This window comes from Mizuhopecten yessoensis, unplaced genomic scaffold (genome assembly GCF_002113885.1).
Source record: "Mizuhopecten yessoensis strain PY_sf001 unplaced genomic scaffold, ASM211388v2 scaffold4611, whole genome shotgun sequence".
NCBI lineage: Eukaryota > Metazoa > Mollusca > Bivalvia > Pectinida > Pectinidae > Mizuhopecten > Mizuhopecten yessoensis.
In genome coordinates, this window is record NW_018405633.1 from 359898 (window position 1) to 385959 (window position 26062).

General features: G+C 36.6%; 1 protein-coding gene across 3 annotated transcripts; it reads left to right on the forward strand.

Annotated features, from left to right (window-relative positions):
• Window positions 1-49: 49 nt before the first annotated feature.
• Window positions 50-25197, forward strand: LOC110449432 (histone-lysine N-methyltransferase 2E-like). 3 transcript variants are annotated; one of them, XM_021496303.1, is made up of 29 exons: window positions 50-384; window positions 4786-4947; window positions 5358-5439; window positions 5763-6001; window positions 6407-6549; window positions 6988-7220; window positions 7362-7409; window positions 7790-7860; window positions 8138-8228; window positions 9520-9597; window positions 9847-9950; window positions 10360-10477; window positions 11074-11183; window positions 11693-11776; window positions 12056-12260; window positions 12737-12928; window positions 13315-13458; window positions 14716-14870; window positions 15127-15156; window positions 15362-15797; window positions 16174-16386; window positions 16552-16705; window positions 17078-17352; window positions 17672-19297; window positions 19631-19946; window positions 20275-20406; window positions 20777-20929; window positions 22256-22840; window positions 23024-25197. In XM_021496303.1, exons 2-29 carry the CDS (start codon window positions 4880-4882, stop codon window positions 23584-23586), a joined length of 6648 nt encoding a protein of 2215 aa, XP_021351978.1. In that variant the 5' UTR covers window positions 50-384; window positions 4786-4879; the 3' UTR covers window positions 23587-25197. The 3 variants fall into 3 exon arrangements, with proteins under 3 accessions (XP_021351978.1, XP_021351979.1, XP_021351980.1); XM_021496304.1 differs by having other exon boundaries at window positions 17078-17277; XM_021496305.1 differs by lacking the exon at window positions 20777-20929.
• The last annotated feature ends 865 nt before the right edge of the window (window positions 25198-26062 follow it).

Below are 26062 nucleotides of genomic sequence, written 5' to 3' on the forward strand. Positions count from 1 at the left end.
ATCACCGGACGTTGGCCCTCCCTTTTACTGTAGCGTCAGACCCGTAGAATAACAAATTGTAATGGCGGCTGTAGGATTAAAGAAATAAGTCAGTTTCAGACTAGTATAGGCCCATTCAGACAGCTGTCAGGCATTTTCAATGGCAGACATGGATGTTACTTTATTGTGCAATGTGAAAAGTTTTATATCTTTGTCATTTGGAACGTAAAGCATGTCGACATTGCGTTTTATTTGCTGCGTTTTGTGAACAGTGATATGTAAACAAGATCGTCAGTTCTAAACAGTCTTACGATTTTGACAGTTAGAGTGTCACTAGTTGGTCTGTGTTTTGGACACTCAATTTGACATGTAATTGTGTTTTGCAAGGAAAATTATATTTTACTGGTGAGTATGCAGTAACTTGCAGATTGTTTGCATTTGTAGAAGCTAGAAAAATACATGGAGCTAAAAATTAATTTTATCGAACGTTTTGGTCCGCCATAGTCAAAATGGCGCCGGGGGTTTTGAATTTTGGGAATGTTTGATCGTCTTAATTGGATTTTCAACCCTGTTGGTAGCATTGTTAAGTAGTTTATTAACAAGAACTTACGAGTGCATTTCAGAAAAATTGTGTCTTCTTATTTAGTGACCTATAAATCGAAACACAAATTATGTTTGATGGTCGTGCAATTGTTATGTTAATGAATTCGGTGAACATGTTACTGCAGGGTCAAAACTCCATTTTAATTTATAGAAATAATTTTTTGCATTTATGGAAACTGTCAGAGAGCATGAAGGTCCTACAGTTGTATGTTTGCGTTTTATTTGACATTCAATAGCTGCTGTTCCATAGCCAAAGCATACGCAAGTTAGCATTTGCTATATATCTAACTAGTGTCTGGTTTGATTCGTATCCATAGAACAGAATTGTGAATGTCTGTGATTTTTGTTAGCAACAAACATTATATAACGTTTGTGTCAACGTTTTTGACATTATAACAGAAAATTTGGTTTGAGATTAAAAAACTTGTTTTCAGACGTTAAAACAAGTCTATATTTATTGTTTATAAAATATCAAGGGTTGTTGTATTGCTTGATGATAAGGAATATTCATTTCTATTCTTTCACTATTAGTATTTGTTATGCATAACCAAATAACAATAGCAGTGAAACATCAGTGTTTCAGTTCCAGTTTTCAATCCAATTGTTTCAGTGTCACATTTTGATGCTGTCTCGCATTCGTTTACCATGTCTAATTGAAGTAAAAAAGTGACAAATTAATAAGATAATGTGATATCTTTGGTCTTATATTCCTGTATCCAATATTAATGTTGGACAGTATTGCCCGATTGCATTATGATCAGTGTTGTTCCAACTTATCGTTTTAATAATTGTGTTGATGTTTGACCTCATACTATGCTACATGAATAATTGATCATGGCATCATTCTTTGCCTATCGTATGTGTATGATTCAGCAACAAGGTTTAATGACTCACCTTAAACAAAGTTGCAATACAGTACACACTGGTTATTTATCTGTAAATATTTTTGTAGAATACATAATTCAATGCTGGGAATAACTGATTTCATCAGAAATAATAGAAAATAGATGTTAAATGAAAATATATTGTTTATCATAAGTTTTCTGGTCAACCATTATTATACTCCAGCAGGGCTTTTAGTAGACCCTTCAGAATGTCTTTTTTAATTGTTGACTCTTTAGTCTCCAAGTTGAATGTTCACTCATGGGTCTATTAGCCTATTAAAGTAAATAACATGTACAAGTTTGACTCTTCAAATTTCAAGGGAAAATTTAAGTTTATTTGACCTAAAAAATTGCAAAACATCTCCAAGGCTGTCCAACGGTTAAAAATTGATGAAAATTTGTGACCAATTAAGTAAGTTTAATTATCTTCAACAATTATCTACACGTTAATTGCTTCAGCAAATAGATTTTATGCAAAAGTAAACATGCAAGATCAGATCTGTATACGTATAAATGGAAATTTAAAGTGTTCAGTATAGTGGATGATCATGACAGACCAGAATTGTTCGTAAGATAAATCTGATGTTTCAAAGCAGTTGTTATCCCACTTGTTTTACTTGGGATTGACTAAAATGAGACAAATACAGCTCGGTATGTTGGACAAAGTCATATCAATTATAATATCCATGCAAAATAACCTAGTTATCTCCCTTTATAGATAGCTTATTTCATAGGTTAATATTATTGTCTGGGACATGAAGTTTCTGGAAATTTAAGCTGTATTTCTGTACTGGAGTTCATTCCAAAAGTTTGCAGACTGATGTTTTTTAGACATATATTTTTATGACACCGGAATCAAGTGCAATTCTTACATACTTTTACAAAGTATATTAAATTTCCTAGACTGAGACATCCTTACCAACAAAAGATCATTTACACACAGAATTTGTTCTGTGCACATGCAACAGTGTTGTAAGTTGCATCATTTGCTTCTAATAATTAGTTAAATGGCTCTCATCAAAGCTTTTTGAAAGGGTTATATTTTCTTCAATGTTAATAATTACATTCCAGTTTTGCTGTTACACAATTCCATATTACATGTATTAAAGGTTTTATTACAATAATTAAATAATGTGCATATATATCAAGGATTTTAATCAAGCATTCCCCAATACTTCCATTAAATAAATAGGAATTAATATTTTCTGTTTGTTTTTTGGAAAAGATATGTCTGTATCCTTTATTTACTATGATTTTGAATCCAGGCGCATCTAGTGTAAATCTGAAGATTTCAAGTGTAACTCTAAAGATTTCTGGTGTAACTCCAAAGATTCAGTGGTTCTGTCTGTCACAATGCCTTCACTTTCAGTTCTAAATCTGACATACATCAATTGCAATGTAACATCATCAGCACCTGTCATTCAATTGTGATACATCTGTACGGAAGCTTATCATCAGGAATGTTATAAGGGAAGATGAACAAATACTTTTCCTGTTGTGTGTTACTACATGATGTCACTATTCATCATTTGATGTGATTAATCATTGATGTATATGCACATTATATCAGTAATTTAAATTGAAAAGATATGCTGTTAAACACATCTTGATTAGCAAGACTCTGTCTCCAATCTTTTTCTGTAGTCAACTTGATGCTGGTCGCTTAAAACTGCGGCCATTCCATATTTCCAAGCAGAATTAAATGTTACAAAACATTCAGGGAGAGGGAAAGAAAAATATAAAGATCATTTAAAATAAATGCTTTTAATTACAAAATCATATTACTTAATATTTTATGCTAGAATTTATACAATTTGTAGGTAGGTTTGCAAATTGGCTTTCGGAATGTTTTAAAATCTGCCTCTGGGTTAGTAGGTAATCCAAATATAAAGTTTATGACCCCCGAAGCCGGCATGCCATGAATGACAGCTTCGCTAAAATACAGTGTTTTATTTCTGTGGATGTTATGATTTATATGATTCCATATATGCATACAAATGTTTACATTTGTCTGCCAATATCATATGTTAGTTATAAAGCCACCACAAACGCATATCAGACGCTGCACTGACTTCATTACTCTCCTGAAGTGGGCAAACTTTAGAGCGCTGACGCTTGTAGTGTGCACATACATACATGACCGTTGACAATGTGCACATCATCTTCTGTAAAAAAATATATTTGGGAGGGAATAAATTATGCGTCTTAAGTATCCATCATCCCAGTGAAAATTCTGCTCAACGAGGGGCATTATTTAATAAGTCTGCTTTTATTATTACACAGCTGTACATCAATAGAAATGTGTACATAGTACAAACTAGACGTTTTCCTTGCATTGTCTTTTCCTGTTTAATCATTCTGATTAGAAAAATGCAGTAATATACAGAGTACAAAATTATATGTGCTACTAAATCTTCAAGTGCTTGCACGGACAGTATATACTTGTGTGAAAACAGAACAGCCTGCTGAAGCTAAGTGATGTATGTTATTAGTCACACTCATTTACAAGCTAAAAAAAAGGCAGCATCTGATTACACGTGTTGTACACATGGGGTACCTTGTTAGACACTTTGTTAATATGAAATTGCAATGTATCTGTTAATACACATTCAAGGTTTATTTTTATAGAAAAATGTTAACTGAATAGTTAGTACAAGTTTATGCAATGAGCGATAGTTGTTTAGATGCATGTACAAGTTTGTCTTTATTAATATAATTTTTAAGGTGAGCTTCTTAAAAGACTAATAAGTTTTGCCATATGGCCATGGTTTGGACAATAAAATAGCTATGTCAAATAGATAAAATAACATTTCCTAAATAAAACAGTGATATTTTGCAGTGTTTTATGCTGAATTGCTAACACTGATATAAACATTTAGTGTACTGTGCCTGCAGGTGTAGTGTTGTGTGTTCTGTGAGAGTGTACATATTTTCCCAACTTTATCGGAAAGGTATTACACTGTATATAATTGTTGTATGTGTACATGTGTCTACAGCTTGATACAGAATTTATAACAGCCAGACAGTATTTCCCTAGGAGCTCATTCAACAAATGTCGCACGTATGGTGTCTTGATTTAGGTCCATCTGTAGAGACGTCACTAATCTAATTTTATATATTAGCCAATAGTATAGCCATGCATGATCATGTCACATACATGAAGCAAAATAAGAAGATGTTATGGAATTTAGATACATATGAGAATCTGTTGAAATTTTCCTGAACAAAGTGAATTTCTTGCATAAAATAAACTACAGATGTATCGATTAATATCAATGTATATATACGTATATAAAATGTGTTTTCCCCTACATTACAGGTTGTGTTCCGATTCTTTATTTGGAATGGAGGAGACTGTTCACGTGTATTTCCATGTCCACTACCATGATTAGGCCCAATGTAGAACCCTCACGATGAGCGTGGTCCTGAGGCTAGGGGTAGTCCATACAAATGATGGAGGCCAAAAAGATGTGGCGAACGAGTAAGTAGCTTCATTAGACAATGTCTTCAATCTTGAAAATTATCCATATTTCACAGCACTTTTTGCAGTGTTCTCCCCAGAATGTTTTGAAAGAAGCATGGTATTTCAATATTTCTGTTAAAGCAGCACTCTATGTAAAATCAAAGCAGCATGGTAACTTTAGATTTACTATGAATATATAGCGGAGAAGATCTAGGATAGCAGCATGGCAAGAAATTATAGGAGCATGGTGCCATGCTGCAAAAACAGCCTGGGGAGAACACGGAGGGGGGGGGATATCTTAAAATTCCGTTTTAATCAATTTTGTGGGTAAAATACAGGTTGAAAAATTGTTGACTACACTCTTTTTTCTTGTCTCAGCTTTGATGACAGTTTGTTATTATGTCTCATGTTTCTTTGCATTGTCTCAGCACCGATGTGGTGGATTGTCCCACAGGAGAATATTACATGATACCCCAGACTTACCCGGGATGTTTTGGCTTGCCTTACCAAGTAAGTTCATATTTTATATCAAATGTTGTCCTTGAGCATTCTTTTCAATAGGAGTCTTTTGAATGAACATTTCTTACACGATTGAATTACAACTATATTCAGGGTCAAATGACAAAAAAATGAAAGAGGATCACCACTGCTGCATTCAGTTTGGCTTTTGCATTGATAGATATACTTTTTGATTTTAAATCTTTATCAGATTTATAAAGATAGAAAAGTATGGAGTCTTTACTGGATTTATAAAGAGAGAAAAGTATTGAGTCTTTACTGGATTTATAAAGAGAGAAAGCTAGAATGATTGTAAATCAATTTTATTATTTCAGGATCACAACTATGGTGCTCCACCGCCTCCTACTCCTCCTCCATCACCTCCACCCCAGCCGCCGTCTCCACCACAAGTGGACAAGGGCCTCCAGCTGGAGGTGGAGGATGTGGTCATGGTGCCAGCTGTGGCGGCCACAGAGGTGGCTCGCGAGATCTCTGTCGAGGACGATAGCATTACCAGGTGTATCTGTGACTACACACATGACGATGGCTACATGATCTGTTGTGACAAATGCAGGTAGGAATTGTTGGCATGCCTGGTGTTGATGCTTAACTAAATATTCATTACTGTACACATCTTGAGCACATTTTGAAGGTAACTTGAGAATGATGTATTTGTCATTAGATGAAAAAACAAAATGTTTGTGTATGATTCTGAAAGTGTTTAAAACTGATTTAAAAATTGTAGTATCATATGCAACGAGAATACATCAGCTGAGACTTCATGCACAGTAGTCGGTTAACCTGAACGTAATTGTGACAGAAGGAAGGCTAACAACTATCTACAACTAATAACATGTCTAAAACTTGTATGGCTGCCACAGAACCAATCCATATTTTGGTGTCTGTGCTTCACTTGATATGTCATGATGGCTAAATTAAGGTTTGTTTACAGGTTATTATAAATTCTGATTTGTTCCAGTGTCTGGCAACACATAGACTGTATGGGAGTTGACAGGAGCAACATTCCTGAGTCCTATTTCTGTGAAATCTGTGAGCCTCGGGTGTTAGACAGAGAAAGAGCTCGACAACTGCAGACCAAGAGGAAAGAGCTTCTCATCAATGGTACAGGATTTAGTATTGGTTAAACAAATGGATGATAAGATTAGAAGACTTGTTCCTACCATTTCTGGTGTTTGACCTTCATTTCATGGTGCTGATATTTGATCCACTGTGCCAATATGGAACACAGATGCCACAGATTGCCTTTGAATTTGGTCTCAGTTTCTATAGATTATCAGGTTTACGGAGTGGAAGTTGCACTGATGATTTCATTAACTCTGAAACGACGTAATTTTGTTCTTTATTCCAAATTGGCAGTATTCCATAATAAGGGCTGCAATTCATTTAAATAATTTGACTCATTTATCTTAAATATCTTGTCGATTTGTGAAGACATGGACTTTGACATGTCTAAGTGATGCTATATGTAACAAAAAAGACCTATTTGTAACATCAATGCAATTTTCAATTGAAGAACACCCACATGTTTCTTTCCAACAGATTCTAGTGCTACTGATACAGACCCGGAAGAAGCAATGAACAGGCAAATGTCTCAACAACTCATGAACACAAAGAAGGGTAAAAACAGGAAAAAGACCAGAGTTCGCAGTGACAGGAACAACCCAACCACTCCTAATAAAAATGATGTCAAGTTAAGAAGGCCAAAGAAGGATAAGAAAGATATTAACATAAAAAAGGAAAAAGAGAATAAAGAAGCAGACAAAAAGCAAAAAGTAGGTTCAGTTTTCATACTTCTTTATTGACGGAAAGAAAGTGAAGTGTTTAAATATACATCATTATGTAAAGTTTTATGTTCAAAAATACATAGAGGGATCTACATACATTTCTAATTTTTATTTATTTTTTGTCAACAGCAAACAGCCATTAAGGAAGCCATCAGCAAAAAGATCAATAAATCCAAAGTAAGTTTTGTTTTTTATTAGATGGAAAAACATGTATGTGTCTAAAAGGCTAAATCAGCATATGTCATGCTGTGTTCGCATGTCAAGTTACTGCTTTGTATGCCAAACCTCCAGTCATCTTGTACAGTATAATACAGTTGTTCATACCTTGGTCATTCACCCCTCTCTGATGTGCAAGCAGCTATGGCTTTTTGACTCCAACATTCCATTGGAAACTAGGAATGCATAGCCTTGGCAATTGGCCTACCTATGTGTATAATGCAAAATAAGAAAAGCTTTTGTACTTGATTTGTTCATTATAATTAGTTAAGATGTCCAGCTATGAATATTAAAGTTGCACAAAATTATTTCCATTTCAATTTGTATTATTTCTTTGATAGCTGAACAAAAAGCCTGGATTGACTCTCGTGATGAACGAAAACGCCCAGGATCCCTGGGATAGTAGCTACAGGTAAGACTGAAGACTCTTGACTGAATGACACAAATGGGCTAAAACAGTAGATTCTTGTTTTATGATCCAAGATAATATCTAATACTAAAGGTAAATTTTGAAAGTGAGCAAACAACAGACAACCACAGAACTAATGCAGAGAAATTGGAACTGAATGTTGATTTACAATGAAAAATTAAAATCTATAATTAACTCCTGTTTTACTGATCATGAAGTAATCCTTAATTAAGAGTCGGCTATTAGAATTGTAAATGATATTTTTGTTTGATTTTTTTAGTCCCTGGGTTGACAAATATGAAGAGGCAATAGAAAATCAATACAGTCCAGACATCCAAGCACTTATGGCCATACGCATAAATGGTCAACCAGTAAGTTGACTTAAAAAGGAAAAGATATGCTCTAAGAAAATTGTACCGTGGAACCCAACTTTATAACGATATGGTCAAATGTTGAACCCTGCTTATTAATGGGGGGTTTTCTACCGTGAATAAGCTAAAACTCGGGTAATTTGTCTGTGTGTGACACCTGGATAATAGGTTTAGCTAAATAAATGTACATCACCTGAGGTGATTGTTGCACAGCCTATCTGTCAAGGTAAGTGTTTCACACTTTGCTACACCCCAGTCAGTGGAAAGCGATAGACCTTCGCATGTCGGTCATATATTTAAGTATAAACAGAAGTAGTTAATGGCTATTTTACCAACATTTTTTAGCACAAATTCTGATAGAAAACAAGCATGCATTTTATAGATATTCACAGTTATCTTGACACGTTGTGTGGGAAAAACCATGCCGATTTCAAGTGGTGTGTTTTCTATCATTTAAAATAAAAGTTTCCTTATCACATTGCATGTTAATTTCACTGTGTCTACGTTGAAAAAGCATCAAAATCTGGACACCGTCCTGACAGCATGGTGCTGGAAAATGGTCCAAAGTTAATGAATTTATTCAAATTTCAAAATGTACTCTATTTTTGCTAAAGTAATGGGGAATATTTGGTGGGTTTTGTTGTATTTTGTCTATGTAAATTGCTTTCACAGCACAACTTTTGAGGCATGGGATTGTCACGTGATCAAAATTGACATAGTGCGGCAAAATATTACGTTTATGGTACAATGTAACACTTTTTCATCGCAAACTAGGTAACTCCTGACTATTCCTATATCTATCACTTCTTTCTCCCTATTGTCTGTTACATTAAGGTATGGTTTGCTTGGATGTAGTATAATGATACTTCTTAGGAATGGTTCAAAATATTTTGAAGGTGAAAGTAGAATGATACTAGATGATATTAATAACAATTAACAATTTATTGCAATATCAATTTGTATTAACATCTTCCCATGTTTCCACATCTATCTATGTCTGAAGATTATCGGGCATCTCACTTCCAGTTCAGACAACCTAACATCAATCGAAAATAGCTTGATCGTTTGGTAATATATCGGTTATTATTATGTTTTTCTCTGGCAAATAGAAAATCATAATAAGCAGGTTCAGCTGTACCACAATTGGCTTTTTTATATTGATTATTTCAATTATGGCTGCAGCTTTTGTATAATGTAGTAAATGATGTTTTGTGTCAGTTTTAAAAGAAATATTGTGATGTCAGTAACACCAGATAAATGGGAGTGTAAAATGTTAACATATTTGTTCTAGGCTGATGACCTTCATCCATTGAGTGGGAAGTTGCAGAGCAAGCTTTGTCATGTCACTGATGTCAACAAAAACAGAAAGGTATTCTGATCTGTCCTCTAATATACAGTTAGTTTGTTAACAGATAAACCAGTTACTGTCTGGGAAGAGACATGATACTATCCAAAGGATTTAAATTAACAAATTGAGTTCTTTCCAATTAAATGTGAAGAGATGGTATTCAATAAAAACCTCTGCAAAGTATTTATTTTATGTATTTTTGAAAAAAACACAAACTGTTTATCTAAAAAAAAAATCCTGAATAATTTTGGATCTCCCTTTTTTTGGCAGGGTTTGGAGGCATCTGAGACCATTGGAGAGGGAGAGCCAATTATAGAATACACTGGAAAAGTGACACTGAAACAACAGTTTGACAAGGATAACTTCTTTAAGCAGTAAGTGTGATGTATTGATTTCGTTGTAATCAAATATCCTGACCTAAAGTGACATTATGGTGTGGTGATTGTCAAACTTCTGTCAACATTGTGACTTTGCAAAGGTTCACTGCAGTAAAAAGTTTGGATTTGCATGTATTAGTTTGTATTCAATGACCCGTTAAAATTCTTTTTACATTGAAAGCATGAATTAATCAAAACAAAGTTAATTCAGAAGTTTTTTTTAAAATATTTCCATACATATGACTCCTGTGACCTTGAATGAGCACAGCATCCCAGTATGTAATGGGTCAAGGGGATAATGTTGCTCTTTGGAAAAAATGCTGGTTTTAATATTGCATATAAATGTATGAATGTTTTCATCTGGTTGATGAGTATGCTGTAGTAAGGATATAATTTACTTTTACAGGTTTAATCCCTTTGCATTGTTCTACAACAAGTATGACAACATAGAACTGTGTGTAGATGCCACCTCCTATGGGAGCACTGCCAGGTTTATCAGGAGATCCTGCAAGGCAAACGCAGAGGTGAGGCATACAATCTGAACTATCACGCCTCTACTTAGACCACATAATCTTAGGGTTCCAGAGGTCACATGTTGATGTCATTATTAATCCGGTATACTCTCATTAGTAAACAGTAACATGATAATGAGCAATTAAAATGTCACAATATTAACACATCTTGTGTTTAAATATTTTAGCACATTTCACCCTTGTGACTTTGAAAGAAGGTCAAGGTAATTCATTTAAGACAAACTGAATGGCTCTGCAATGACATATTCACATACATACAAATCATCGCAACCACCTTAAAGGGTGTCTATTTGAACATTTGTAGAAATTAATTTCAAACATTAGAAGAGCCACCAGCATTTTAATTTGTTATAAATTACCTGTGTTTCGTCTCAGATCCCCTTTTTGAACAAATTTCAAAGAAAACATGCCCTTTTTTAGTGGCTAGGATATCTCGCAGGTGAAATTTGTTAAATTGCTGAAAGTTGTCACACATGAGGAATTGTTCAATTCACACTGTTCTCTGTTTATCAAAACTTTATGGTGAATGCATGTTTGGTCCCTGTTACACTTCAATAAACATTGTAAATAATCTTTTTCATTTCTAGGTTCGGCATATTATGGACAAAGGTGTTGCGAATTTCTTCATATACTCTGCTAAAGTCATACCAAGAGGCTCAGAGATCACTATACCATATGATTACAACTACAAGGACTGGTAAGTTCTTGTCTACTGCCACAATCTCTTGCATTTATTTTTGTTAAAGGACAAGACATAGTGTATTAATTCGTCTTTAGAAAAATGTTAAGATTTTGAAGAAAGTTCTTCTAGTCAAATCTATAGTTTCATGTTAAATATATCGAAATGTTTACTACCTCTTGCATAAAGTTTACTAGTCCTGGGCTTCAGACTAGTGAAAATGTTCACCCACCCAATGACCTCGGGAAATCAAGAAATTTGCTAGGACAGGAGATGTATATATAAATATTTAAAAATCTTATATAATGACAACTTACGCTGGTTCAGTAAATTGACATGTAATCAAAGATGTATATTTAAAATTGAATCGAATAAGGAGGAAAAAATGTAAGAATTTCATATCATGTCTTGATAAAGAGATTAAATCATGAAGCAGATTTGGTGGTGATACCCAGCACTAAGATGAAAAGTGATTATATTAAAGTGAGTTGTTCAGGTTGCTGTATTGTGCACTTTTGTCTTTACAGCTCCTACTGTGTTGAATGTGCCTGCCTTAGAAACAACTGTCCTGTAGCAAAACATTTCAAGCGAAAACAAAATGCTCAAAATAAGTAAGTCCATTTTGTATTGTTTTTGTCAGAAAATAGAAGCAAATATGATGTACAGTTAAAATTTCAAGGTATTGGCTAGAATGGAAGAAGAAGATTTTTCAGATTTGTTTTTGGTAACATGTCTTTGTTATAGTGAAGTAGTGCTTCCCAGTACCTTTGGTTGATATTACATTTATTATGCCATATTACTAGTCAGATTTTTTGCATTTGAACATCATCTCTTAATATTTTGTTATTGTGAGATGTTAACAAGTTGTGTTAATTCTGTGTCTACTACAGAAAAGACAAATCCTTGCCTAGGACACCTGTAAAGCCTATCGCCAAGTCTCCTGTGAAGTCTCCTGTGAAGTCTCCTACCAAGTCACCCCTCAAGTCGTCCATCAAAAAGATGATGGAGGTGGTCGTAAAGAAGGAGGTCGTTGTAGAGGAATTGCCTCCAAAGGCTCCAATAGAGGTCCCTCCTCCACCTGTGGAGGTTGAAAAGGTACTACAGTCCTGGCTTGAAGAGAAAATTCATAAATGATGCATCTGTTAGATCAACTTTCTGACAATTTCAATGATCTTATGTGTCTAGGCATATTATTTTACCAAAGTTTGCACATATCATGATATACAGAATCACTTGGGGTGCAAAATTGAGGCCATACCATAATAATGAACCGATTTTTAATGTGGCTTGTCACCTACATGTAGTAGTAAAATGTGATAATCTTGTAGTTTTAAACTGTTAATATACATAAAGCATGTACCAGACAATCGGCTGACCTTTCTGTGAATCGTGTCTTTTTTTAAATGTTATATGTACATATTAGACACATAATGCATGTCAGCACCAGAGACATGGATAGATAAACTGGGAATTTTTCACTTGTAGTTGAATTTGCAATTTTGTTTCCCTATATTAAAGGTAAATCTATCGTTACCGTGAATATAAATAATGTTGACACATTTGTCCTGTAGGAAATAGTGGAGCCAAATACAGACCCTGTGGTAGAGGAGAAGGAGGAACCCGAGCAAGCTAGTGCTGAGCAAACTAGTTCTGAGCAAACTAGTGCTGAAGCCCCAGCTCCTCCAATTGTGTCGGATGTAGGCAGTGACTCCGAGGATGTGTCGTCAGGAACACCAGCAGAAAAACGAAACAAAATATCCAAGGTATGCATATGACATTTATGTTAAGTGGTATGAGGACTATCTGATTGAAAGATTGTAAGTAGAAGTGTAACAATCCACCAATGCATTTGTGAATCAAACAAAAATCGCACAAAATATATAAAAAAAAACAAACATAATGTGACACTTTTCATACATATTTTATTAAAGAAATAATCAAAGGGATTGGGCACAAATTCTGACAACTAACTAGGCCCTCTCCCTATGACGCTTGAAAATCAGTTTTCTATAGAGTTCACTTTCTTCTTTCATCATATTTGATTCCTTTCCCATGTTGTAACACTTGTATTCAAAATACTCCAGTTGCAAGTTATTTGAAGATAATGAGCCACAGACTCTATGTATGTTTAACTTTCACTATTCTTCAGACAAGGGAAGAAAGAAAGATGGATGCCATTATGAAAGCTTTTGAAAAGTTAGAGAAAAGAGAAGAAAGGAGAAAAGAAGCACTAGCACGCCTGGAGCATCACAGACATGATTCAACATCAGATAATGCTAACACTTCAGCTGAGGTTTGTAGTCGGACATGTTCCCATGTGATAGTATTTGTTAAAGGATAAAAAGATCATTGTAACAGCTGTTTCAGCCTTTACTTGTTAATAGCTGGAGAGATTCCTTTCTTTGTCCACTGCAGTGTCGATGACTTCTACAACCAGAACAGCTGCAGACTATAAAGGAGCTTAGTTCAGCTCTTTTTGTCAATATTTGGAAATGGAGCCTGTGGCATTTTAATTTGAAATTTCTTTTGATTATTTTCCATCAACAATTTCTTAAAACTTGATTCTTATAAGCTTCAGGCATTTCTAGCGCACTGTTTTGGACAGTGGTGGGAGAGTCATAAATACATCTGAATCTGAAATCATTCCAATGTTAGACTGCCAATCCAGGGTTAAACTCTGGCTGTGTAGCAGATATTATGTCAAAGCATTTAGATTATCTGCATTACAGCATGCATTAAGATTGGTTGATCTATTGGGTTGCAAGGCCAAAAAAAAAAAGATTACTTGGTTCTCAGGCCCGTGCGCATTGCCGATTTTATCGTGAAAGAAAAAATTTAAAAATCGTGTATGGGCCAGCCGCCATCTTTAAAAAAATCCGGAATTTTTTTCCGCATGTCGATTTTACTCGTTAGTCACCCAAGTCCCGAAAACGCTTGAATAAAGATAAGGATTGAGATACAGGCAAGCGTTAAAATGATTATGACTTATTAGACTTGTGTAAAAATATTGCGCTCATTTTGGTACAAATAAGGAATGGGGGGTTCGTGATTCTTGTCTGGAACATCGTGGGGGGATTTTCGGAGGCTTGCTCTTTGACGGGGCTCTACACAACTATAAAAAGACAAGGTAATGCCCACAATGAACGTTTTACAAACTACACAATAAAAAAAAAACGCCCTCGTCTCGTTTTTTGCCATGTAAAATGGAGAGAGAGAAAATACTGCCCTGTCGCACCTATTTTGAAAAAAATTGGCCTGATAACCAAGTGATTAATTTTATTTGGCCTAAGCATATTAGATTTGTTAAGATTAACAGCACTTGTGGAAATTGAATACGACTTGCTTGGATTTGCAGAATTGTTCAAATTTTTATTTTGACAGTGTAAATAGCTGTTGGTAGTAATGATTGTCAAGTTCATAATTCATCATGACCAACTTTTTAATTTCGATTTATCAGTTTTCCAAAAGAAACAACTAGGCATTGACTTCATCAGTTAGAACATGCCTACATTTATGTAGATTTAGTAAGTATAAATTTGTTTCCTTGCAGTGCACCGGTGAGGAAATTAAGGAAGAGAAAGTTACCAAGCCAGAAATTGATGTGGAAAAGGATTCAAAAGAGCTAGCCAGAGAAAATGTCTCTGAAAAGGAGATCGAGGAAACGGACAAGGTGGAACCTGTTAAAAGGGAAAGTAAACCAAAATCGTAAGTAATTCTACATTTTCCAGAATTAATGCCAAAAGGGATGTTTTTGGAAAATATTTAGTCACACTTTGGTTTACATACGTATTGGGCTAGTAGATATATGTCAGAACTAGAGAAATCTTTTGAAAATTTACTATGAAAATATAGATTGGGCAAATGAATGAAACGGCCTATGGGCTAGATCTTACAAGTATGAAATTGTTCCTTTTGTTTTGGGAATTGAAACTTTATATTTATTTATACAATTATTTTACAGGAGAAAGGCAAAGAAGGCTGCATCTAGAAGGTAAAGATAATAATAATTGGGTTCCACATTACATGGAAGGTGTATTTCTTTGGGGGGGCATCCATTATTTATTGGCAATAGTTTATAAATCTAAACTACTACTAAGCAACATTTCTTCCGATGATTTAAAAGAAAAGAAAATTGCATAAATAATAACCGTCAAAACTTGATCAGAATAGTATATGTAATATTTAATGACTTTCAGAAAAAGCAGAATAAACACTGGTAGCTCAAGAGGATCTGACATTGAGATGTTGTCGGCCCCTGTGACACCCAGCCCTCCTGTTCAGGCTCCTGTGGTGACAAACACCAGGAAGAGCAGAACAAGTAGCTGTACTCTAGAAGCCATCTCACAAAATGTGACGGCCAGCTCAATGGCCACGAACACCTTGCCGTCCAGGAAGCGTCGGTTCAGCAGTAACTGCAACAGTACAGAAAATGTAGTCCAACAAGCAGTTCCCATCTCCATCATGAATAATATGCTGCAGATGAGGAGGGGAAGGATGAGCAGCAGCTGTAGCTCTGACACAACCTCCCAGGATGAGAGTAGTAACACACTGCCCAGCTGTCCATCTACACCCGCCATACAGACTGCAGACCTAGCCACACCACCATCTTTCAAGTTCTTGAAAACAAAAAAGGTGATTGATATAGGAAGTATTTCAGGTGTATTCCCTCAAATTCTTGATGTTTTACTCGTTTTCAAATTTTCAATCATTCCGTGTATATTGAGATTTGAAATGTCAATCAATTCAATCAGAAATTTTCAAGCCCAGTAATAAATGTTGAATGGGTTTGTCAGTATATTAAACTGATTATTCATGGAATTAAAATGATCATCATGTATCTTTTCTGCAAATCAGAATAAGAATAAGTTTTTCACAATTGCAAATATACTATGCTTTTAAAAACCAAACTATAATCCCCTTGTCTACAAACGTTTTTACAGTGGGGCTAGTAGTTTGACAAGGTGGATATTTATGGTGTTTTGAGTGATTCATGATTGATGTGTTGCAGCACTTGATGAGCGAGTGGCTGAGTGAGAAAACACAGGATACCAACCCTCTTTGCCTGAAGACGGAGCCGTTGGAGGTGGCAGTAGAAGACAATGCCATGTTTGTCACATGTTTACCTAGCCCACGTAACAGCATGGATCATTTGCGCCGCAACAGTCACAGCTCGGGGAGTGCACGGGCAGGCCTAGACAACAGTATAGGATCTGCTAAAAAGGTATAATGCCTCAAAACTGCAGATAGGAGGTCATGGGGTAGAAAAAATACTGAAAAATCAATACATGATCCTTACCAGTATACCCATGAAAATGTATAATGTGTGTTTAATCCTCCAAAATTTGTTAAGTGGTTGGTGACTACACTTTAATCATTGTTGTTTCAGCGATGGTTGAGACAGGCCATGTGGGACAAACCTGGCCCTGACAGTGGTTCCATGTCTCCTGTGGCGACTAGCGGAGGGGCAAGCCCCAACCCTGCTGTCAGTACCCCTAACATCCTCCCCAGTATCCCTAGCCCTGGGGCCTCTCCCCCTGGTGGTAAGTTTTGTCACCTCCCGCTATTTTCATGTTCCATTTCATACATAAACCATAGAAAATTGAGATAAAAATGAACTTTCATAACATATTTCAGTATTGAGAGTGTTTTCAGCTGTTCAATTATTAAAAACGTAGAGATTATCTGTGGTTTTGATTATTTTTATGTATCTGACTTGAAGAATATGCTGTACATTTTATCAAATTAATGAATAAATTCCATATTAATATTTAATACAGATACTTTAGTGGTGAAATATGATACATGTAAATCAATAGTAAACTGTCAAATAAACCCATGTACACCAGTGATAAAGTGTCAAGTAAACACATGTACAGGCAGTGGTAAATCAATTCTGTTGTAATGGATTTCAGATTTTGTGACACCATTGAAAAAGAGGCGGTTTGCACGGGAGTCGTGTGACCAACCCATCCCACAGACTCCGTCCACTCCAGCAACCTGCTCTTCAGTGGGCTTGGACTACAATGTGTCTGTCGAGGCTGAAGATAGTGTAGAGCAGGGCAAGCCTGACTATCACCCCACTCCAGCTGTCATAGAGGAGGAGGAAGATGAGGTACTGTCACCAAAATGGCATAAAAAGGGTTTTTTAAGAATGATGAATTACCCAAGCTGTTTTCAAACATATAATGTAAGTTGAACATGTCAATCATTTGTATAATTTGATGTATTGTGATAATGTACTAAACATCTAGGGGACCATTTTAATATTTAATTATTGTTCGGAGAAAGGTAGCGGTGGAGAAATTTTGGAAAACCTGGACAATGACAAAGAAGTTTGTAGGAATAAGTGATATGTTTATTTAATCTTAAGGATAATCATTTAAACATGCAATTCTGGTTGTGAATATTTCCTTTAATGATTGCCTTAAAATCTTGTTTAGACAAAGTTATACAAAGAAGTTATTGACCGAGAAAGATGGAGTCACTGCATGAATTTCTCACTTCAGAGTACGGCTGTGTCAAAGGAAGCTGAGAGTGATACTATACACAAATCTACGAGAGGCAGGGACTCCATAGACAGTGAAACATGTGATTCAATAGATAGGACTTCTAGTAGGAGGAATTCGATCGATCTCGGAGATTCAGGACTTGAAAAATCACCTGAAACAGACATACATGAAAAATCCTCTGAAACAGAACATGAAAATTCTTTTGAGACAAAAGTGACTGAAAAATGTTCTGAATCAGAATTTCATGAAACAGGATCAAATGTTAAACAGATAAGTGATAATGCTGCAGACGAAAACGACATAGAAGACAGGACTTCTGGTAGTAAAACAATAGACTTGGCAGTGGCCGAGTTGTCTGTGACTTGTAATATTGCGAGTGATAGTGCTAGTAACAGTAAGACCCATGTAGGTAGTGATAAATCTATGGAGGTGAAAGGTGCCGAACCCATGGAGTCGGAGTGTGACAGTATTCAGGAACAGAGAAATCTGGCCGACAGTGATATGGAGTTGAGGCAACAGGATGTGGAGTCTGAACTCGAGGAAGGTGAAATTAACGATGGTTCCATTGAGGAGTCCATGCAGGTGGACAGTACAGAAGATAGTGCTAATATGGGAGATGTGGGGGGAGGGAAATCTGCTCAAGACAACAAACTTGCTCTGTGTGATAGTACATCCAAGGTGGATGAGAACAAAATGTTGCAGCCACGAATGCTTGAGACAGTTCAGGCAGACTGTGGTAGCAGTAGTAATGTCGTAGTCACTCACTCTGTGGTAGCTTCTGAGGTGAAGGAGGCTGCTGTTGTGGACAGCAGTACGGACACCGACCAGTCTGTGGGCAGGCGGCCCAGTGATTCGGACAGAGTGGCCATACTACTGGCTGACCAGTCAACAGATAGTGACTACGGCTCATCAAGGACAGATTTATTAAATTCTAGTAACCAGGAAGTGGAGCCCAGTCATCAGTCGGAGGAATCACTAGTGGAATCTGTGAGTGATTTCTCCGAGTCGGTAAGACATTCTTCTTCCTCTTCTGTTGTTTCCTTAGATACATCAGGAGAGAAAGTAGGCAGCAGTAGTGATGAGAAGACTCAGAGCTGTTTATCAGACGTAAGCAGTAGTAGTGAAAGGAGGAATTTAGCCTCCTCGGATTCAGTGCAATCTGTAGTGTCCTCACAAACAGTTGATGATTTTAGACGAAGCTTTGCATCATCAGACTCTGCTTCATCTGTTGTGTCATCGGTGATACCAAGCAGTGTGTCACCTGTTGTGTCATCACAATCATCAGACAATGTCGGGGTATCATCTACAGAGCTAGTGTGTGCATCAGATGCTACATCTAACATGGTAGGCAATAGTGATACTGCTGACAGCTCTGAGGCTGCTGTCTCATCTAAAATGGACAAGAGCGAGGTTTACTCGGAGGACAGCTTGCCCAGTGTTACAGGCTCTATGTGTTTACCTAATACTTCTGAGGCTGACACGCCGTCATTAGATGATTTTGGTGTGATGTCTGATGAAGTAGAAAATAATGGGGAAGCATCATCATCATCTAGTATTTCTGAAGACTCGCATTTAGCATCATCATCTGTTCCATCAGATCCCCCACCACCCACAAAGAAAAAGGTAAGAATCAGGATGATAACTCGTTCATATTAATTTTCAAATACGACTGCACTCATCCAGGTCTCAAAAGCACCCTCCAACATATATTCATATCTGGAATAGTCCAAATTCAAATTTTACTGAATAAATTGTTTTGATGCATTAACAATCTCCAGATTGAAGGTACTGTTACGTGGTTCAGGTACCAGATTTTTTCAACCAACACCGGTAGATAACATGAAATCATGGTCTTTGCGTATTTTCACTTGTAACAACAGACAAATATCTATTTCACAATTTTTGTTCATTCCTACCAGTTAATGAAGCAATTGTGGATGTTTTGCCTTGTTACAGGTCAGCCTATTGGAGTATAGGAAAAGACTCAAGGAGAAGAGCACACCAAGTGGCAGCTGTCCATTATCCTCCTCCTCATCATCATCATCCCAAGCTTCATCATCATACACATCATATCCCTCTACATCGCCGTCATCCCTCTCACCGTCATTCATGCCATCTCCATCCATGTCCTCATCATACAACAAGCCATCCTCATCAACGACATCTCGTGGCTCATCATCCCTCCACAACTCGAGACGACTTCCATCGCTGCCATCGCTACCACTATTTGATTCCTCACCGCCAAAAGACTCCTCTCGATATCATTTTAAAAGTAAGCATCTTGTTTTGCATGCTTAAATTCAGTTAAATACAAGGTATATGATGACACCTGTGTACTAAAACATTGCTTAAAAATAAGGAGTGCTAATTGAGACTGTCAGTATGTATTTATGAAAATCAGTGGTTTGGTATATATTTTATGCTTAAGAAAAATACACATTGTCTTTGTTTATGCCAGGGAGGTTTCTTGCATTGGTGGATGCATAAAAACAGTTCTTTGTATTAAAGGTTTAAAAGTTGTTAAGATGTATTTATTGATATCTGTTCAATGTACCTGAGCTAGTCCTGCTTATAAACTATCAATGTATATGTTTCTGTAGGCTCTTCAGACCTCGTCAGAAGAAAGTCGACTGAAGTGAAAAAACCTGCTAAACCACTGAGCTTGACTGAGAGGTTAAAACTAGAGTTTGGATTTGATGACACGGAGGAAGAGGCACAGAAGGAAAAGAATGGTAGGTCACTGGTGTAGTGGTTCATATGTCTATATGGGCAAGTCAATAGGTTATGCTTGAACACTTTTCTCATCTTTCTAATCTCTGATTTCATTTTCATGATCTTTTCAATATCTATGCAGCATTGTTTTCATTCAGATACTTGTATAAATATATCTGGACTTGCGTTAAGAAGGGTAAATTACTTTTATAATATTTTGCTTAGAATCATCAGAATTAGACAGTAGCAGTTTGTTAGATTGTATGTATTCTTTAAAACTTAAAAAAAAAAGTCAATTTGATAGTGTTTTCCATAAATTTACATATCCTAAGTGAATGAACACGTGTGAGATTTGAGTGAGATGAAATGTGACAAATTGCTACTTTCTAGATGGAAATATACGCCGCATCATCGCCACCACCATTGTTAGCACGACCAGAGCAGCTTCATCAGCATCATCATCTTTCACTACACCCCCTCCCCCTCCTCCTCCTCCTCCTTCCCGCACAACCTCTCGTTCTGCAGTCCCAACCAGCGGTCAGGGTGAGTTCTACAGCACAGCGGATGTCCGTGCCGCATTGCTGCTGTATAACAGCCTTACTTCTGTGGTGTTCATAGAAATCCTGAAAATCTGCTATCAACTTTAGATACTGTTTTGACCCTGCCTATAATTACTGACACAGCAATATGTGTGAATTTTTCATGGGTTTTCCTTTGTTGATAAAATGGTCGAACAATTAAAGGGACTAACCTTCCTGAGGGGTGGGGTCAGCAGGAGTTAATTGGCAGATTTGTTTCCTATGATGATACTAGGCAGATTTCAACCTCACTTCCAAATTGGCCAGGTGACAATAAATGCAAGATTCTTTGGCCTTTTGTTTTGAATAGTACTAAATTATTAAAATAGCAGTTTCATAGGAAAATAGTACTAAATTATTATAATAGCAATACCATAGTAAAATAGTACTAAACTATTATAATTATAATAGTTTAGTACTATTTTACTATGGTATTGCTATTATAATAGTTTATTACTATTTTCCTATGCTATGGCTATTATAATTATAATAGTTTAGTACTATTTTACTATAGTATTGCTATTATAATAGCTGGGTATATTTTCCTATGGTATGGCTGTTATAATAGTTTGGTACTATTTTCCTATGGGATTGCTATTATAATAGCTGGGTATATTTTCCTATGGTATTGCTATATAATAGCTTAGTATATTTTCCTATGGTATGGCCATTATAATAGTTAAGTACTATTTTCCTATGGTATTGCTATCATAATAATTTATTACTATTTTCCTATGATATGGCTATTATAATTATAATAGCCATACCATAGGAAAATAGTAATAAACTATTATAATAGCCATACCATTGGAAAATATACTAAACTATTATAATAGCCATACCATAGGAAAATAGTACTAAACTTTTATAATAGCAATACTATAGTAAACTCTTCTTGACTGATTTACATTTTGCATTTCAAATATATGAACATTTTCTGTAGCTTTGACATAAACTTTCTGTCCGTGGTGTTGTGCATCCCTGATTGAGCCTTTTGTTGTGGGTGTTTGGGTCTTTGGTTTGGTTTCATTCTTTGATGTCACAGGATGATTTTAATTGCTATATCAAACATGTATTTTAAAGCAAATGCAATTTGTCTGAGTAAAAAGGAAATTTAAATCTTAATAGGAGCATACTAAATCAAAAAAATAAAATTCCAAAAGTATGAAATGCTGATCTTTTGGGGAAAAGGGGCCCTCTAAAGTTGAATAAGTCTTTGAAATTCAAAACACTTAAAAGGATCTTGTCAGTGATATATTGTTTATACAGTTGTACTTTTTTGTCCACGCAGAATATACGGACCAAGGACAAGAGGCACAGCAGCAGCAGGTGGCCCCATCCCAACAAGGGATTGCTCATCAGCCTCCACCACATCACCCAGGCTTTCAGCAGCCCATGTACCATCCCCAGCCACACACAGGCCAACCGCCCCTCCACCCACCACTACAACCAGACATGGCCATGCACGGGGGCCCACATCCAGCCCAGCCTGCCCATATAATGGGACAGAACTCGGCTATGCTCAATGGACCAGCGCCAGGCATGATGCCGCCTCACACTATGGTGGGACCAGGGCACATACTTCCCCCTGTTCCTAATGGCCAGGGACTTGGTCAGGCTCCAGGAATGTTGCCACCCCACTCACACATTGCTGGGGTACAGGCGGCACCGCCGCCCATGCAGAATGGCCCGGGACCAGCTCCCCCAGGGGGGCCCTCCCCGAGACAGGGAGGCAAGATACCGTCACTGATGTCCATACAGACATTTCCCTCCAGGGATCTACAGCCTACTGTCAACAGTAATGGGCCTCCTGCATCTCACTCCCCACAGCCACAGGTCTTTCCAGGGCAACACCTTCAACAGAGTACGGACCAAGGTATGTTACTGGCTTTCATTTATGAAAATTGTACAAAAGACAGTAGCATTTGTTCATTCAAATTTTTGCTTGTATATTTCCAAACATCGAAAAAAAAGATTACTTATATACTAGCCTCACGCATGGGGCTAGCGGAATTCAAACCTTCAAACCTTATTTCCATATTGATGTTATCTATTTCAGGGCTTGGAATTGCTCAACATGTTATACTGAATAATGAGGTGACCTCCTACAGCCAGCCAGCGTTGCAACAACAGCATCCCCACACAGCCAGTCACACGACTGGCTACCAGCAGTCCCCTCAGGGGCCAGGTCAGCCAGGATTCAACTCCACAATTAATGGCCCCCAAGGACCTAATCAAACAGGGTTTAATTCCACTATCAATGGCCCCCAGGGACCCAACCAAACAGGGTTTAATTCCAATATCAACGGCCCCCAGGGACCCAACCAAACAGGGTTCAACTCTACCATGAATGGAAACTCAAACTTTAACATGATTCAGTCCTCACCACTGCAGGTACAACAACAGCAGCCTCCTGCCAACGGACCACCTCTCGTGCATGAGTATAACCACGGTTACAATGGAATGTCAAATAATGATCATAAACAGCACTTTCAGCGATCCCCGTCACAGTACAACTCTCAGGGGTCGGTGCAACGAAAATCAAAATATTTCGGGAAGAAAAAGAAAAAGGGGCACAACCATCAGCAGCAGGTTTATCCCGACTCGGGAGGCCTATATTGAGGCTGGTGTGGAATGACTTCATCATCTCTCTGGGGTGTATGTGTTTAATTGTGATTGATGAAGAGTGAGAGTTTCTTTGTTTTGTATTTTGTTTTCTTCAATGTAGCATATGATAATTTACATTATTTTTTTCTGATCAAACATTTTATTGGAAATGGAAAAAGGATATGTGTTATGGGTAATTGAGTATCTAAAATAATGCACACACAGGTGTTGAAATAATATCTTTCCTAGTCCCGGGTATTTGGTACTCCTTACAAACGTTTTCTCAATTCTTGTGATATTCTTTTAAAAGTGCTGTAAGGAAAGATCGTTATGGTGGACTGGTGAAACCAATATTTTGGTTACACAGTGATACGTTTGTATGTTATATCATTCAGCTTACCACCGAGCGTTATAGTTGTGTAATATTGACATATATATAACATTTTCACCTTGATCAATTTGATTGATCAGGTATAAAATTGTGAGTGGTGAAATCCAGGGACCCTTTAATTTGTCTTTACGAGCTTAACTTGTATATTACGATTTCAGTTAGGGGATAATTTTGATGTAATATCTTGTGTGATGACACCGATATAACACCCATTTTGGCGAAGACAAAAGATATTTTTCTTTTTGTTGGAAGACTACTGTGTTGTGGCATGAAGTATGTATTTCTTACTTTTTGAATTTTTGTGTTTACTTTATATCGCATTTAAAGTTGATGAACGAGTCTTAAAAATTTCTAGGCATTTAAATCATGTTGACTGCATTATTTGCCTTGGAAGCTTGTCTGCTTGAGTAGGTCTCGGTAGGGCAATATTTGTACATGTAAATATTAATGGTAAATACCTGTTGATGAGCTGTATCAGATTGACCAGATAACAATGGTTTGGGAGTTGTATTTATTCCCTTCATCCCTTCATCTGTTTGAATATGTTAGGGTTTTGGATGTGAGAGTGTTTGGCAGAGAATCATTTTGCTGTGACGGTACAGTAATGGTGCATTTTTCATTGTAAATAGCCATCTATTCACATTTATTCTCCAACCGTTACATGCAGTAAGATTTTCTGAACATGTAACCTTTTTGATTGTTCCATTTTCATTCAAAACGACCATTTATCACTCATTTAGCATCTATTGTACAGAGGTTTATTTTGTCTAGCATATATAAACCAAACTCGATTTTAAAGGGGGTAAGTTTTGTGTTTAATGAAATAGAAAACTAGTTGGCTTTGTGTACACAGCGAATTAAACATTATTTTCATACCTGTACAGAAATCAGGTTTCAGTGTATTATATAAACAAAGGGGGGGGTAGTGGTATATTGCAATCGGTTGCTATATTGGCAATTGGTCGCTGCTACATGATGAACTAACAAGCTTCAAACACTAGTGGATCCCAGAAGTATGTCTGTCTTCTACAGTCGATCTCTCTCTCTCTCTTTGCTATCACTTCTCTTTCCTCTTCTGCCTCTTTCTCTCTTTCTGCCTTACGTGGATGGTCTGAACAAGACTGGATTTAGATACAGGCTTGTGTTGTCCAATGTTCTCATCAGCTTTGTACTTTGCTTATGGGATTATTGACCACTAGTGGATAGAAGTAAAGTAACTCATTTTATGAAAATTAGACTTTGTTGTTGTTATATTTATACCGTATTGTGTTGTTGTTTTTCTCCAGCTATCTTGAAAGTTCATAAATTGCTAACAAGATGGGCCTTAAAAGTTGTATGGCTCTGAACATGTGAAGATTGACACCATGACAAACCTGTTTGACCAGCACAAGTTCAATTTCTTTTCAAGAATTGCCTTTCAGATTTTGGTCAAACTTTTAAAAAGACAGATATCCTAGTCTTGGACTAAGTGTCATGTTTACAAATTTAAAAGTTAAGGTCTACCGAAACCTCTGATAGTTTTAGATGATTTCAGGTTGAAGGTATTTCTGGAAAGATGAGTTGTTAACTTTTTTTTATTTTCATTTATTAAGTAGACAAGCCAATTCTAAAATTAATCATACTGAAGAGAGAAAAAACAGTGATCTGGTAAGAGCGATGCCAGGCTGGAAATTTGGTCCGCAGTCTGTCATAGTCGGATAAAGCCTCCCACAACTCAATAATATGGTTAGCTTCACCACACTCCAGGGCCATAATATATAGAATGGTCTCAAAGACTCCCAAGGTAGTCGGCGAAATCCATCACCCTGTCATATCCAGCAATGTTGTCGGGTGCAACTTATTCCTGAAAGTATTTGTGAAATTGATGAAGGATATAAGAAAACAAATGCATATTTAGTATGTGGCAAAAAAATAGATGCAAGATTTTGTGAGCAGTTAATGCATTGCCATACTGTTCTCAGTAATGAACCAAGAACTATGACCAAGCAATGTTATTGGATCCAAGACCAAATTTCAGTACTTGACAACCCACCACCAGAAGAGGCACTGGTAGGCAAAATTTGGCAATTGTAGGTGTCGGCAAAAATGAGAACGAATCGA

Bases quoted from the DNA above. Each gene is read 5' to 3' on its own strand.
- LOC110449432 (XM_021496303.1), top strand. From the start codon at position 4,880: ATGAGCGTGGTCCTGAGGCTAGGGGTAGTCCATACAAATGATGGAGGC. The intron at 5,440-5,762 runs GTAAGTTCATAT...TTATTATTTCAG, and splicing joins GTTTTGGCTTGCCTTACCAA to GATCACAACTATGGTGCTCC. The intron at 9,598-9,846 runs GTATTCTGATCT...TTTTTTTGGCAG, and splicing joins ATGTCAACAAAAACAGAAAG to GGTTTGGAGGCATCTGAGAC.